Here is a 13,377-nt window from a genome sequence, read left to right as displayed (position 1 = left end):
GGAAACTCCCAGGCTCCACCCCCATAATCAGCTGTGGTGCGCCCTGGGAATGTAAGTCCATGGACCAACTTTGAAAAACACTGCTCCAGAGCCCTGGTTCATTAGGAAGGAATTATTTAAAATTAAATTCAGGAACTCCTAAAGGACCTGACAGCTGACAGTGCTCTTAAAAAATTTAAACTAAGTTCCTAGTATTCAAATGTAGATAAACTATAAAATTCCTCTCTCATTTGTAAAAATATATATAAAGTCCAGGAAATACAAAAAGTTGTGTAATAAAGAAGTAACTAACATGTGTCATGATTTTGAGCAATTAAGGAAATGTAGGAAAAGAGGATCTATTTAAACTTGAAAACTTCCCTTTGTGTGGGCATAGATTTAGACACTTCACTTAGGTTATAATACAGGGTAACAGGTTCTTGGCTATAGGGGATACGTGCTAAAATCCAATAGTTCATCAATTAATAATAGTTGTATGTAGGTTATTGCACATATTGCTTGCTAATATTAAATTTTAGATAACCTTCAGCATGTCTTACTTCATTATAATTATGCAAAAGAATGTAAATAATGAAACTTCTACAACGCTGAGAATGAGGGCGTCCAAGAATTGATGAAGAGAGCTGTGAGAGCCGTAACTTCCATGGAGTTCACATGGGATTCTGCCTCGTGAATGGAGGAAGTTACACGTTTATGTGTAAGATTCAGTACATGACTTAATCATGAGTTAATACTTTTTAGTAAATGTTACATATATGTGTGTATATACATCCTATGTTGTGTACCAGGCACTGTTCTAAATTGCAAAGGTGGCCACCAAATTAATTTACTATAACTTAACTTGGGAGATGGAGGTCAATATGGTAGAGAAAACTGGAGTGAAATGATTCATTTTCTTTAATGAAAAGGAGTCAATGTTTGTTTTATTTTTTTTAAGGTTGTTCTTTTCAAATTGTCAGTAGTAAAGGGCCAGTTTTATTTTGTTATAATTTTTAAATAAATAATAAGATATAATAAAAATGTGACAGCAATGTCAAAATGTTATAAAAGTTTTCAAATACTTAGTCTCACTTTCTATACTTATCCCATCACAAACCAGTAAATAGTTAACGTGCTGGTACTGATCCACAGACCACTCTTTGAATAGTGTTGTTTTAAAGTTACTGAGTCAAGAATAAAAGAATAAAAGATACTTTGTTTATTGTCTAAAGTTATAGAAGTAATCACAAGAAATTTTTTAAATAGTTAAAAGAGGTCATCTCTGGAGAGTGGATCTAATGAGATGAGAGGTTTTTATTTTTTATTGAGATCTCTTACTGATTGATTTAGTTTTTTTTTATAAGGTGCATATGACACTTTCATAAAAAAATAATAAAAATAAACAAAAGTGCATGGAGAGAAAAAAGCCTCCAGGAATGAACGGCGTACAACCTTTGGTATAACTTCAGTACTTTCATGCTTGGCCTAAAAGTTGCCTAACATTTTAAATATATAAACATACATATAATATTCTACATATGAATATTATTCACTGAAGAGCTAGAGGGTTGTGTTTCCTTTTCTATAACACCAATCTTCGCATTGTGCCTGAACAGATGAAGAAGATATAATTTTAAATCTCTAAACCTGTCTGTACCCACACAAAGGAGATTTTTCAAGTGGGAAAGTCAAATGAATTCTCTTTTCCTACATTCCTTTAGTTGCACAACATCATAATACACATCTTAAATTTTCTTTTTTATATATGACTTTATTAGACAGCTCTTGTTTTCTCAAGCGTTTATTCTTAGAGGAAGAAGAGAAGTGACACAGAGAACTAGATGACATGGATTCTATAGCTGGGAAAGTGAGATGTAATTTGCTTCCGTGCAAGTCATCTTACCAGGAGAACGATGACAATTCTATAGCGATGGGAAAGCATCTGTTAGAATAAAGGTGTATTTCCATCATCAAATTGAATTGATGTGTTCAATTAGGGATACATGGTAAATCTGAGGAAGGTTAGTAATGGACCATGAAGATCACCAGAGAAATTACTGTTTTATCCTTTAGAGTTTTGATATTCCTTTATATGCCATTAGGGAGGCAAGCAGGCAGTAATCAACACAGAGGCAACCTCGGAAATTGTCTCACAGTGAGCCTCGACCCCCGCAGACAGAGATCATTTTCTGTGTTCACAGGTGAAGTCTGAAGAAGCACCTATTCTCAACTCACCTGCTGTGATGTTACTGCTCAGCTTCAGAGACATATGGTTAGTTTGTATTATCAAGAATTAAGATCAGACACGCAGCCTTGACATACTGTACATAAAAAGGAGAAAAAAAGGAAATGCCCTTGCACTAATCCTATAGCTTGTCTTCACAATTATCAAATTGTCATGGTGCAATAGTGACGTAGGTTTTTTTCCACTTGTGCACTTCCACAATCTCAGGGGTAGTATTTCTGCCTCTGCCTTTCCCTGATAAGTACAGCCATAGGTTTTTCTTCCAGTTGGTCACAGTCCTATGCTGACATTTATGTATAATGTAGAATATATGGCATCTTGAGGCATAGAATGGCCATAATAATATACCACTAAATTTATCAGAGAGTCTAAACTTTATTTTACAAGCAATTTTTGCCTTTCATTGTGGTAAATTCAAATAAAATTGGTCACAAGTGTGTTTTTCCCCCAGAAATTGGAAATGAAAAATACAGCCAGTACAAACACAAAGCAAAGCTAAATAAAAGCCTAGCACCATTACCACATGGTATGTTTTCAGAATCCAACAGTGTTCCAGAACACTAAACACTTAAGTTGGAAGTAGCACTTTGCCATGAAAAGAAACCAGCTGTAGGTCCCTCTTTCACTACATATTGTTCAAAACAAAAAATAACCTCATTGAAAATGAGCCTCGGGTAGATGAGACCCAGAAATCCAATGGTATCAGAAACAAAAGAGAGACAATTGTCATTTTAATAATTAAACTGTGTTTGTAACAGCTTACAAGGCCTGCAGATCTAGCAAGCCTGCTGAATATTAATGAATACATTGATTTGTCAACATATTAGCACCACTGTCAGACATAACATCATGGAGGAGGTGCGAGGGGACTAGCCAGTGAACTGCTTAAAAACACTTGACTGGGCTCCAGGAAATTCTATTACAATTGGTCAACTAAAGTGAATTACCAACTTTCCCCGAGAATAAGACCTAGCCAGGCAATCAGCTCCAATGTGTCTTTTGGAGCAAAAATTAATATAAGACCCAGTCTTATTTTACTATAACATAAGACTGGATATAATATAATATAATATAATATAATATATAATGTAATGTAATATGATATAATACTAGGTCTTATATTAATTTTTGCTCCAAAAGACGTGTTAGAGCTGATTGCCCGGCTAGGTCTTGTTTTGTGGGTCAGAACTTGCACTGGGGGTTAACATTTTAAACAGTCTCTACTTGGAATTCTGGAATTACTTAAATTAATATTTTTAAAGAAACATACGTTTTGCTCAGTAATAAGGAACTTTACAATTATGAGCCAAAGGTATACAATGATTTAAATAATATCTACTAGTAGAGTGAATTTTTAAATATACGTGTGTATACATACATGGATGCATATTTCATACATGTTTCAAAATCCAAAAGAGTTAATATCTAAAAAAGATGTTCCACCAGGAAAAGAATCATTTATTTTGATAATACAATTAATGGAGTTTTTCTCTAATAAATAATTTGTAGAGAGAAACTGATAAAAGAAATTTTAGCAAGAGCATTGGTATTATAAGTGCTCAAATATTGGCTGTTTATTTACCCCCAAAATTGAAATGTTTCCTATATATCCAAATTATAAAATTAAAATTTCACTTCTGAATATCTATCATAGTTGAGTTAAAATATGACATCTGAATATATGTGGAGATGTCAGGGTAGAAGAACTACAAAGTTTAAATATTCTGTAAGTTTGCTTTCTTCCACAGTGACAACAGAATATTTCAAAATACAAGATGTTAAAAATCTTATGTAACCTCTATACTGCTCAGAAGTACCAATCCACTGAGCAGCTATCCAGAATATTCTTAAATTGCTCCAATAATAGAAAATAAACAATTTCACGAGGAGCACTCTTTCTTCATAATTTGACCCTAGCACAGATGAGCAAAATGTCTCTGTTTATACTTACTGGTAGAACAAACCCAATCCTTTTTCCAAATCAAAGCTTATCTCAGAGGTTTGAAAGCAGCCATCATATCACCCTGAGCCTTCTCTTTTCCTGGGCAGTCAGTTTTTCCTTCAGTCTCCCTCCTGTTCACTCTGGTTTAAACACTCCCCTCTTTGCTTATGTGTTTTTACCCCCCAAAATCAAACCTCAAAATTGCTCTGACTCAAGGTTCAATGAGTCTAAGAGTAACATGATGCCACCATTTCCCTCATTATAAAGAATACCTTTCTTTTAGCATGACATGACATAACATTTGATTTGGAGACAATAAGTAGATTCATGTTGAGTTTACTGTGAATTTGGATCCCTGAATGTTTACTCATGCATATTGTTGATAAGCCAGGTTTTTCAGTTCTGTACTTAGACCTTTCTCGGGGTGCGGGGGTGGGAAGGGTGAGGGGGTGAGATGGGACCTAAATAAAGGACTTAGTTTCTTTGTCCCTGTTAAATGCTGTCTTACCAGTATGGCCCATAGCTCCGAATTATAGTTATTTTGGAACTTATTTGTGTAATGCAACTTGTTTGCTTTTCCTGTCGGCATCTTCTGAGCAGAGGCTATCCAGAAACCATTCTGTGTCTTCCAGAAAACCGAACAAGGTGGGGCTAAGGACAGACACCTTTCTCTATGATTAGATACCTTTGTCTATGTTTACATCCATTTATTCAGGGGCCCTTTGGGAAATGTTGAACCAGTTGTGAACTACTTTCAATGTCAAACCTCTGGCCCCTTGCTACTCAAAATGTGGTCTAAGACTCTGCCTGGGAGACATTAAAATACAGACTCTCAGGTCACCCCAGACCCACCAAATCTAAACCTTCAGTTTAAGATCCCTGGATGATTCATATGCCTGTAAAAGTCTGAGAAACACTCCTTAGCACATTATTCTCCACCCTAGCTGCACATGTTAGAAATACCTGAGGCACTTCTAAAACTGCCAATAACCTCCCCTAAAGATTTTCACTTAACTTTAAAGATTTTCCCCTAAAAATTTTGATTTAACCTTTGGCTTGAGTGTTAGCATTAAAAAAAACAATTCGACAAACACTATTAATGTGCAATAAGAATGAAAGATGTTACTGAACATCATATGAAAATAATAATAATATAAATACATTTTGATTTTTACTTTGAATTTTGAATCAAGTTGGCGTCACTTTGGGGGCTGCTATATGCTGTGTTTAAACAACTCAGTATTTTCAAAATTGTTAAATTGTTGCTGGTCTTCAAGAGGCAATGAAATTGAATGTAGAACAAAAGAGTAACCATTTACAAAGTAACTTTCTACAGGGGAAAGAACTGGAAAACGAAAGACATCTACTTGAGTCACTAAAGGTTTTGCACTTCTTTAGATTGCGGGAGTTAGCTTGGGAACGAATGAGATGATGCTTTCCAGTGGCCTTGTTTGCTTCCAGCAGCCTTTGGTTTCAGCCCCTGAGAAGAGCGTCCCAGTTAGTGTTGCTGGGCAACCACTTGCTGGGTTGAGAGCTGGTATGCGAAGGGTTGCAAAATGATTTTTAAAATAAACACATAACTTACCATCAGCGTGAAGCAAACCAAAGGCAGAAGTACTGAGCGCTGCCCTGTGACCGGCGATGAGGTCAAATGGAAAGTTAAGAAAATAGAAGGCAAAGAGCCCAGTAGTTGACAGGTGATGGCTTCGTCACAGACTGACAGTTCTGATCTCGTTTCTAATTAGAAAATTTGTACCTGAATAATTTGTAGGTGGGCAGAGACAGTATGGAAAAAAATAAAAAGTACTGTGTCTGGACAAAACAGGTTAGCCTCGGGGTTTCACAGGTAATTTCTCTTCTGTAAAATAAACATAATCTGTGTAGCACATAGTCTCAGCATGATTCTGATTTGCTGATAGAAGTCACTGATCCTCTGTTCTGTTACATTTTGTAGAGTTGTGATCTCCTACCATCCAGGAGTATTTTTAGCCAAAATATAAACAAACCATATTGCACTTAATGTGGGTATTACAACTTAGAGCTGAGAAAATGGTTATTGAAATTTCTAATGAATATATTCAATTCACCAAATGCTATTTAACAAGCATTTTTCTAACGCATTAAACGATGTGTTTTATTTTAAGTGTGTATGAAACTTATGTGCAAAAATGAATATACAATCTGTGTGACCTTAAAGGAACTAAAATCTAGTGGGGATAATAGAGGGAGACAGGCATATACTGAAATAGTAAAAGATGGGAAATGGTAGATGATTGAGAGGTGTGACTTAAGGGACCTATTATGTATTCACATATGTCCAGTTCTTTTTGGAGGATTTTCTCCAAGCTTTGGATGCCACTCAGCTTAGTCATAGCAATGGCACATGTAAATGAGCCTTCTACATACACAGAATCTGTTGTGGTATTTGCTTTGAAATAGAGAATGACTGCAATGTATTTTCCACAATTTCAACGATAATTCTGTATTTTGATGCCAGAAGAAAATGTAATCCATACAATTAACAGTCTAATGGAACATTTCTTTTCATATTAAAATACAAAGCCCTTCAGCACCTGCATATACCATTTAATTTTGGTTTTGTTCAGATATATTTAGGCACCTGGCAAACAGGCCACGTAGAATTTTAGCTACCCAACATCTGCTGAAAGACCCATTCTAGTAAAAGAGAATGGTAAAAGAGAACATTTGATAAAATTGTCTCTTCTCTTTCTTGACATTTCAGTCTCTCAACTGATGGGACAACGAGAGAAATTGCTGTGTAGGAAGTTAGGAGGAAGGTAACTGTGTTAGCCAAGAATTTAATGTAGCAAAAAAAAAAAAAAATCGACTTCAAAAAACAAATTTTCTTTTCCTTTTTAATTTATAAGAAACATTCCTGTTAATCCATGGCTAGAGACATTTTAGAAAGCACAAAATTCTTTGCTCATGAGGAATAAGGGATTCTTTAAAAATGAAAATTTGAACCATGTGATTGTTTAAAATTTTTCAATAAGAAGGAAAAAGGAAAGACTTCCCACATTGCCCCAACATGGCTATCCAAAGTGTTCCGAGAGATTGGATTTGAGGCTATTTATTAATAATATGGAAGGAAGGGATTGAGTTTAAGGATGAATAAGAGAACAGAACTTTCAGAATAATAGTAGAAAGGCTAACTCCCAGAATAAATGGGCAGGTACAATCAGAAAATAATTCTACCACTCTATGAAAAGTTGCCATCCTATTTACTGCAAAGAGAAGGAGGAACCAGCCACTGTCTGTTTTACTCCTGTTCAGGGAGAGAGGAGGGAAAGTGTCCATCTGTGAAAATAAGGGCAGGAGGGTATGAAACAGAAAGTATAACCCAAGAGAAAACAGGATTCTTACTTCCTGCACACTTTGGCCCTAGCCCAATCCCAGCTGTTTAAAATGGTATCTGCTTAGTGCCCCAAACTGCAGAGAGACCAGCACTTGTGTTGCAATAAACCTCACCTCATGAAAGGCAGGTAATGTGGATATATACCTCTTGCTATGGCTGTGGAAGGAGTAACGGTACCAGAAATTTCATTCTCTGCTTCCCCAAATATCCCTTCCTCATGAGCGCCAGATCCTTGTGGAGCTCCGGAAAACCTGGAGTTTCTGCACTCCTCTTCCCCTCCCCCTTCCCCTTGGGCACCAGAGTCCTGTTATGCTGATGGGCCAGCATGCAGCCTTTCCTTCTTACTTCCCATTCTGCTGCAGTTCTCCTCTTTCCTTCCTGTTTCTCACTTCCAGACCATATTCCCTTTCCCCTTTGCTTTGCATTTGAGAGAAATTCACAGAATGGCCCAATTTTATATCTGTCTTTCCCACTGTCTCTCCTCCTCCCCCTATCCAGTGCCACAGTTTCAAAGGCAAGCCCTGCCATGTTCCCTCTAGATCCCAATTCTCACTCATGTTGCATTTTGGAACTGGAGTTGAGACCCAATTTGGTCTTGTTTTCTGATTGCCAGGTAGCTTCTCGGATTGTTGTGACTACTCCTGTTTTACTAGTCTTTATTTTATTTATTTATTTTTTTTGCTCCTGTGCTACTGGCTTCCCCCTTCCTTAGGATGTCTCTTACACACACACATTATCCATCTCTGCTGGGGGTTAGACCTTGGGGAAATGGGGATATGAAAAGAAGACACTCAATGGCAGCTCCACAATGACACTACAATACTGGATATGCTGCATATTGAAGAAGCTAACAGAGGTGCTTTTAGAGTCATCGTGGGTAATTTTGAAAAAAAAATCATACATAAAATGAGAGCTATGCCAGGATACTTCACACAGGCCAAATTTTCTGTATTTCAAAAGGGGGGGAAAGGATGAATACTGAAATCGTTCAACAAAAAAACATTACGTTTATTCTTGACAAAATTCTAAATTCTAGAATGAGTGATTGAATAGTTTGCAAACATTTACACAAATCTTGGTACTGAGAAGGAAATGACTAAAAGTCAATATTAGTTTACTTAGAATCTATTAGTCCAGGATAATTATATTTTCTTTTTAAATAGGATTGCCAGATCTTATTTGGTAGGATGGAGAATACCAAGGACTGATATGTCTTGACTGTAATAAAACATTTGAGAAACTCTCCCATAACAGCTTTGGAGAAGATGATAACATATTCACTGGATGGGATACTCCTAGGAGGAAACATTGCTTGTTTATCAGCCTGTTCAAAGAATAATTAATAGGCATGGCAGTTGGAGTATGATCTGTGATAGAGTCATCAAGCCATATGTTTAAGCCTTATTCTGAAAAAAGTTTCTTAATAATGTAATACATAGCAGGTCATTCAGTTTGGAAGTGGTGGAAAACTAAAAGGATTAGTCCCTAGGATAAGAGGGAATCACATCACATTGAGAAAAGTCTTTGAATGCGGAAATGTTGAGGTAAAGTCATGGTGAGCTAACTATTTCTTTGAATAGGACATTAATTAAAGGTCAAAGATTCAAAATGGTGCACTTTGTCATTTTATACACATACACACACACATACACACCCACACACACATATGTATGTACTTTTTGCCTTTGCAACTAGATTGGGAGATTTTCAGGGAGTAAGCTATCTTTTTATTCCCTAAATAATTGCCAACAGTAATTCCTTAGGGAATATTTAGTGAAGGAACAGATGAATGAATGATTGAGAATACATGTGAGGAAAATGGCCAATCAAGAGAACGTTGTTAAAAAAAAAAGCCACTTTAGTAGTTCTTTTAAAAATGGGTTTAGTGAAAGGCAATTGGAGGGTACAGTTAATGCCGGACTGTATGAGAGTTAATTAATAAAAAGGATATTTTAAGAGTTCTAGAAACAGTGACATGCAGAATGGAGCCTCAAACACTAATGATGCACCTATTTTCTCAGTAACACCTTGTTCCCAGTATTTAACTATAGGTTCCAACATTTAATAGTTAATTACGTCTGTTTTCTGCTGCAAAGAGTCACAAAATGTGTTTATAAATACACACATACACATATTTAGCCACACGAGTATTCCCTCTAATTCCTTCCTTATGGTCTAAACTCTTCTCTCGTGGAGGTCCTGGTAACTGTCTTGCTGTGCTTTTTTTGGTCCCCTGGGTACCGTGGCTGTAGTGAAACTTGGGATTGTGGGCTTCATTCATCAGACCAAGTTTCATCTTCACGTATTCCATTCCCTGCAGACCCTTCTAGTTTCTCCCCTTTCAGTGCCTCCCTCCCCGTTAGGCCATGTGGTTCACTGTGGGGGCCCATTTGGGCACAAACCAGACCTTTCATTGAGTTACTGTACTCCTCCCTTCCTAATTACAGAATTCAAAGCAGAGTGAGTGAATTGAGAGCACGTGTTTATTTTCTGCAGTGTCGGGGAAGCGTAATGCTGCGGCAGGCTTACAGTAGCACATACGCTCTTCCTTCACCCCTGATCGTCCATTTTTGCTCTGTGATTTCACAGCAGCAAGAATGCAGGTTGCACTCTACTCACCAGTGAGTAAATCATGGGAAGGGATGTTTGAAAGCCCATGCCCAATAGACAGTTCCCTGAGAGAGCTATGCTTTCAGAACCTTTCTGAGAACACACGTTGGGAATTTGAAATTGTACTAAGTCCTGTGTTTCCTAAGGTATCTGAGCTAAAGCAAGAGTGTATAGGTGCAGACGGCAGTTAAATGTGTGCTGTTGTGTTTACTGTCTCCAATCAAAGAATTCTTAGGTGTTAGATTCTATAGCCCTTTTGTGTAGGCAATTATTTGGAATATTAGTATCCGAGACAGACAATTCTAGGTTACCAAAAGACTGTAGAAATTCTTTTTCCCTTTGCCTGATAGTGAGAAGGATTCTGATTCATTCTGATTGAATGAATGGATCTTTGTTCCAGGTGGCCTCTGAACTCTTGTGACAATCTGTATTTTCAGGTCCATACAGGTTGAAGTAAACCAAACAATCAAGTTAAAGCCGCCTGATTCAGACTTGGTGGATGGGAAAGTTGGGGAGTTAATTCATATTTTTATAACAGTGAAAGAGACAGAAGTGTTTTCCTGGTGGGCAGTTGGTTTTTAGGCTCTAAGTTTATAACGAGTCCTGGCCCATGTTATGCTTTATATTTTTTCTTTTAAATATGGCATCTAGATGTCTCATTTAATTTAAGACTATGAAGCCCATTATGTGTATTCAGACTTTAATCACATTTTATAGCAAAATTAGTAAATGCTTTTTCTTGAATATTAGTTTTACCTTGCTGTTAGCACAAGATATATTTGAATAGTATATATTTAAATAAAACTTTAGACAAATATGTTAAAGAATAAACCAAGAGAAATTCAGATCGTACACACAAAAGAGTCGTATTCTTTCCTCCACAATTGTTTCCAATTTTATTTTTCAGCATCCAAACTAAAATGAAAACCAGTGTTAGAATTCTCAAGACAAATTTTCTTGAGGTTCTAGTGCCTAATATCACTAGGCTGTATTAACTGTGAATTAATCTGTAAGCAAATTCTGCATATGTTCCAGATTTGTCATCTATTTTTACCAACAATTAATTTTTTTTTCAGCTATTGATCTTATCAATAACTTGCTGCAAGTAAAAATGAGAAAGCGTTACAGCGTGGATAAGACCTTGAGTCATCCTTGGCTACAGGTAAAAATCAACCACTGGATATTTTCTCAATCAGATGAGCTTCTAAATATTTGTAAGATTTTTGGTACTGTATATAAAAATCTTTTGTCGTATTTTAAAAGTATAATTTTAATATCAATTTGCCAAAATGCATACAGTTTTAGGATTTAATAACAATTTAGTGTTTCTAAATCTCTCTACCAGGAAAATTTGACAGGAGAAACACACCACACACAAATACACACATGCGCACACACGCGGACACACACACATACACTTGCACACGCGTGCACACACACGCACACAAACTCACAAAACTGAAAACCAAAACCAAAAACTCTAGGCGTCATAACAAAACTCCAAGGACCAGATTTCCAATGCATGTGTATGTGCTGTCCTGATAAATGTCCAAGTAGTTGCCCATCTGGTCATGCACTGTTTGCTTTCTCTTAAATATTTATTATTTTCGCATGGAACTTAAAGTTTAGAAAAATGGTACTCGGAAACACTAAAGGTTTATTTGTAGTCATTAAATCTCAGAGGCATACCAACATTCTAATTGCTCAGCTGCAAGCCTTTCTTGCCCACCCTTCAATGCATGATATCATGTAAGCAGTATGCGTTTGCAAAATTTAGGCAAATAGGATGGCTTTGGTGCTGATACTGTCACTTCAGGGTGCCTGATGAATGACACAGCCCTGTTAAGTGTGGAAGGAAAAAGGGTAACTCATCAATGGTGGGAACTGACAACTTACAGAACGGTGTTTTAATGAGTATTAATCATCTCTATGGTAATATTTTGGAATTTCTTCATCAGGATTATCAGACCTGGTTAGATTTACGAGAGCTGGAATGCAAAATCGGGGAACGCTACATCACCCATGAAAGTGATGACCTGAGGTGGGAACAATATGCAGGAGAGCAGGGGCTGCCGTACCCCACACACCTGATCAATCCAAGTGCTACTCACAGTGACAGTCCTGAAACTGAAGAAACAGAGATGACAGCCCTCAGTGAGCGTGTCAGCATCCTCTGAGTTCCATCCCCTATAAGCTGTCAAAACACTGTGGAATTAATAAATACATACGGTCAGGTTTAACATTTGCCTTGCAGAACTGCCATTATTTTCTGTCAGATGAGAACAAAGCTGTTAAACTGTTAGCACTGTTGATGTATCTGAGTTGCCAAGACAAATCAACAGAAGCATTTGTATTTTGTGTGACCAACTGTGTTGTATTAACAAAAGTTCCCTGAAACACTAAACTTGTTATTGTGAATGATTCATGTTATATTTAATGCATTAAACTTGTCTCCACTGTGCCTTTGCAAATCAGTGTTTTTCTTACTGGAGCCTCAAGTTGGTAAGAGTCTACAGAACCTGTCCATGAAATAGTTCTGTTCTGTGTGTCCCATCGGTGTTGTTGTTATAAGCCAACTCTTGAAGAGTAGATTATTGCCAGTGTTCTATGAACAGCCCCAAAACTCATGTGGAAAAAGTGAATGATGGGGAAGATGGATGGGGGCGGATATACAATCCTAACACACAAATGCATGAGACTTTTACTGTATAGTTTCAAATCCTTTTTCTGCCTGGTGTGCCTCCGTGTATTTAAACTCAAGTAAATGCACCTAGGCCACATACTCTTAAGCCTAAATGCCTTAGAAATGTAAACTGCCATATATAGCAGATATATTTCCCCCTTTCTTATGAAACCCTGCTGTACTCTGAAAAACCAGCAGTTAAGCAACCTTTTACCTTTGTGTATTTTTCGATTACAAATAAATATTCTTGTCAAAATATATGTCCATTGGACTGAATTATTTTCTTTTATAATTCACACTAGTGTTTTTCAGGCCAATAAGGAATGGGTATCTGCTCAAAAAGACCAACAATTCTCATGGTCTAGAATTTAGCTTTAGCTACTCTGAAGTCATAAAAGTATGTTTTTAAGTGTAGTGAAGGCATTCGGTCTTGCATGTCATCTAGTTTCCAACAGAAAAGAAAGCTTTCAAAGAAAAATGACCAAAACCAAACAGGATACTTGGAGGCATAAGTAAGAATATTGCAAATAGCAGTCTCCGTG

At 36.8% G+C, this 13,377-nt stretch overlaps 1 protein-coding gene across 3 annotated transcripts in view; it reads left to right on the top strand.

Moving 5' to 3' along the window:
- The window catches only part of PRKD1 (protein kinase D1), a 299,064-nt gene extending 285,973 nt beyond the window's left edge, over positions 1–13,091 (top strand). For all 3 annotated transcript variants that reach the window (XM_033109340.1, XM_033109339.1, XM_033109341.1), the window contains 2 exons: positions 11,229–11,314; positions 12,111–13,091. In XM_033109340.1, coding sequence (XP_032965231.1) covers positions 11,229–11,314; positions 12,111–12,329 — 305 coding nt within the window. In that variant the 3' untranslated portion in view covers positions 12,330–13,091. The remainder of the gene's footprint in view (positions 1–11,228; positions 11,315–12,110) is intronic.
- Positions 13,092–13,377: the final 286 nt, after the last annotated feature.

The sequence above is a fragment of the Rhinolophus ferrumequinum genome, chromosome 6 (assembly GCF_004115265.2).
Source record: "Rhinolophus ferrumequinum isolate MPI-CBG mRhiFer1 chromosome 6, mRhiFer1_v1.p, whole genome shotgun sequence".
NCBI lineage: Eukaryota > Metazoa > Chordata > Mammalia > Chiroptera > Rhinolophidae > Rhinolophus > Rhinolophus ferrumequinum.
This window is presented reverse-complemented; position numbering and strand designations above follow the sequence as displayed.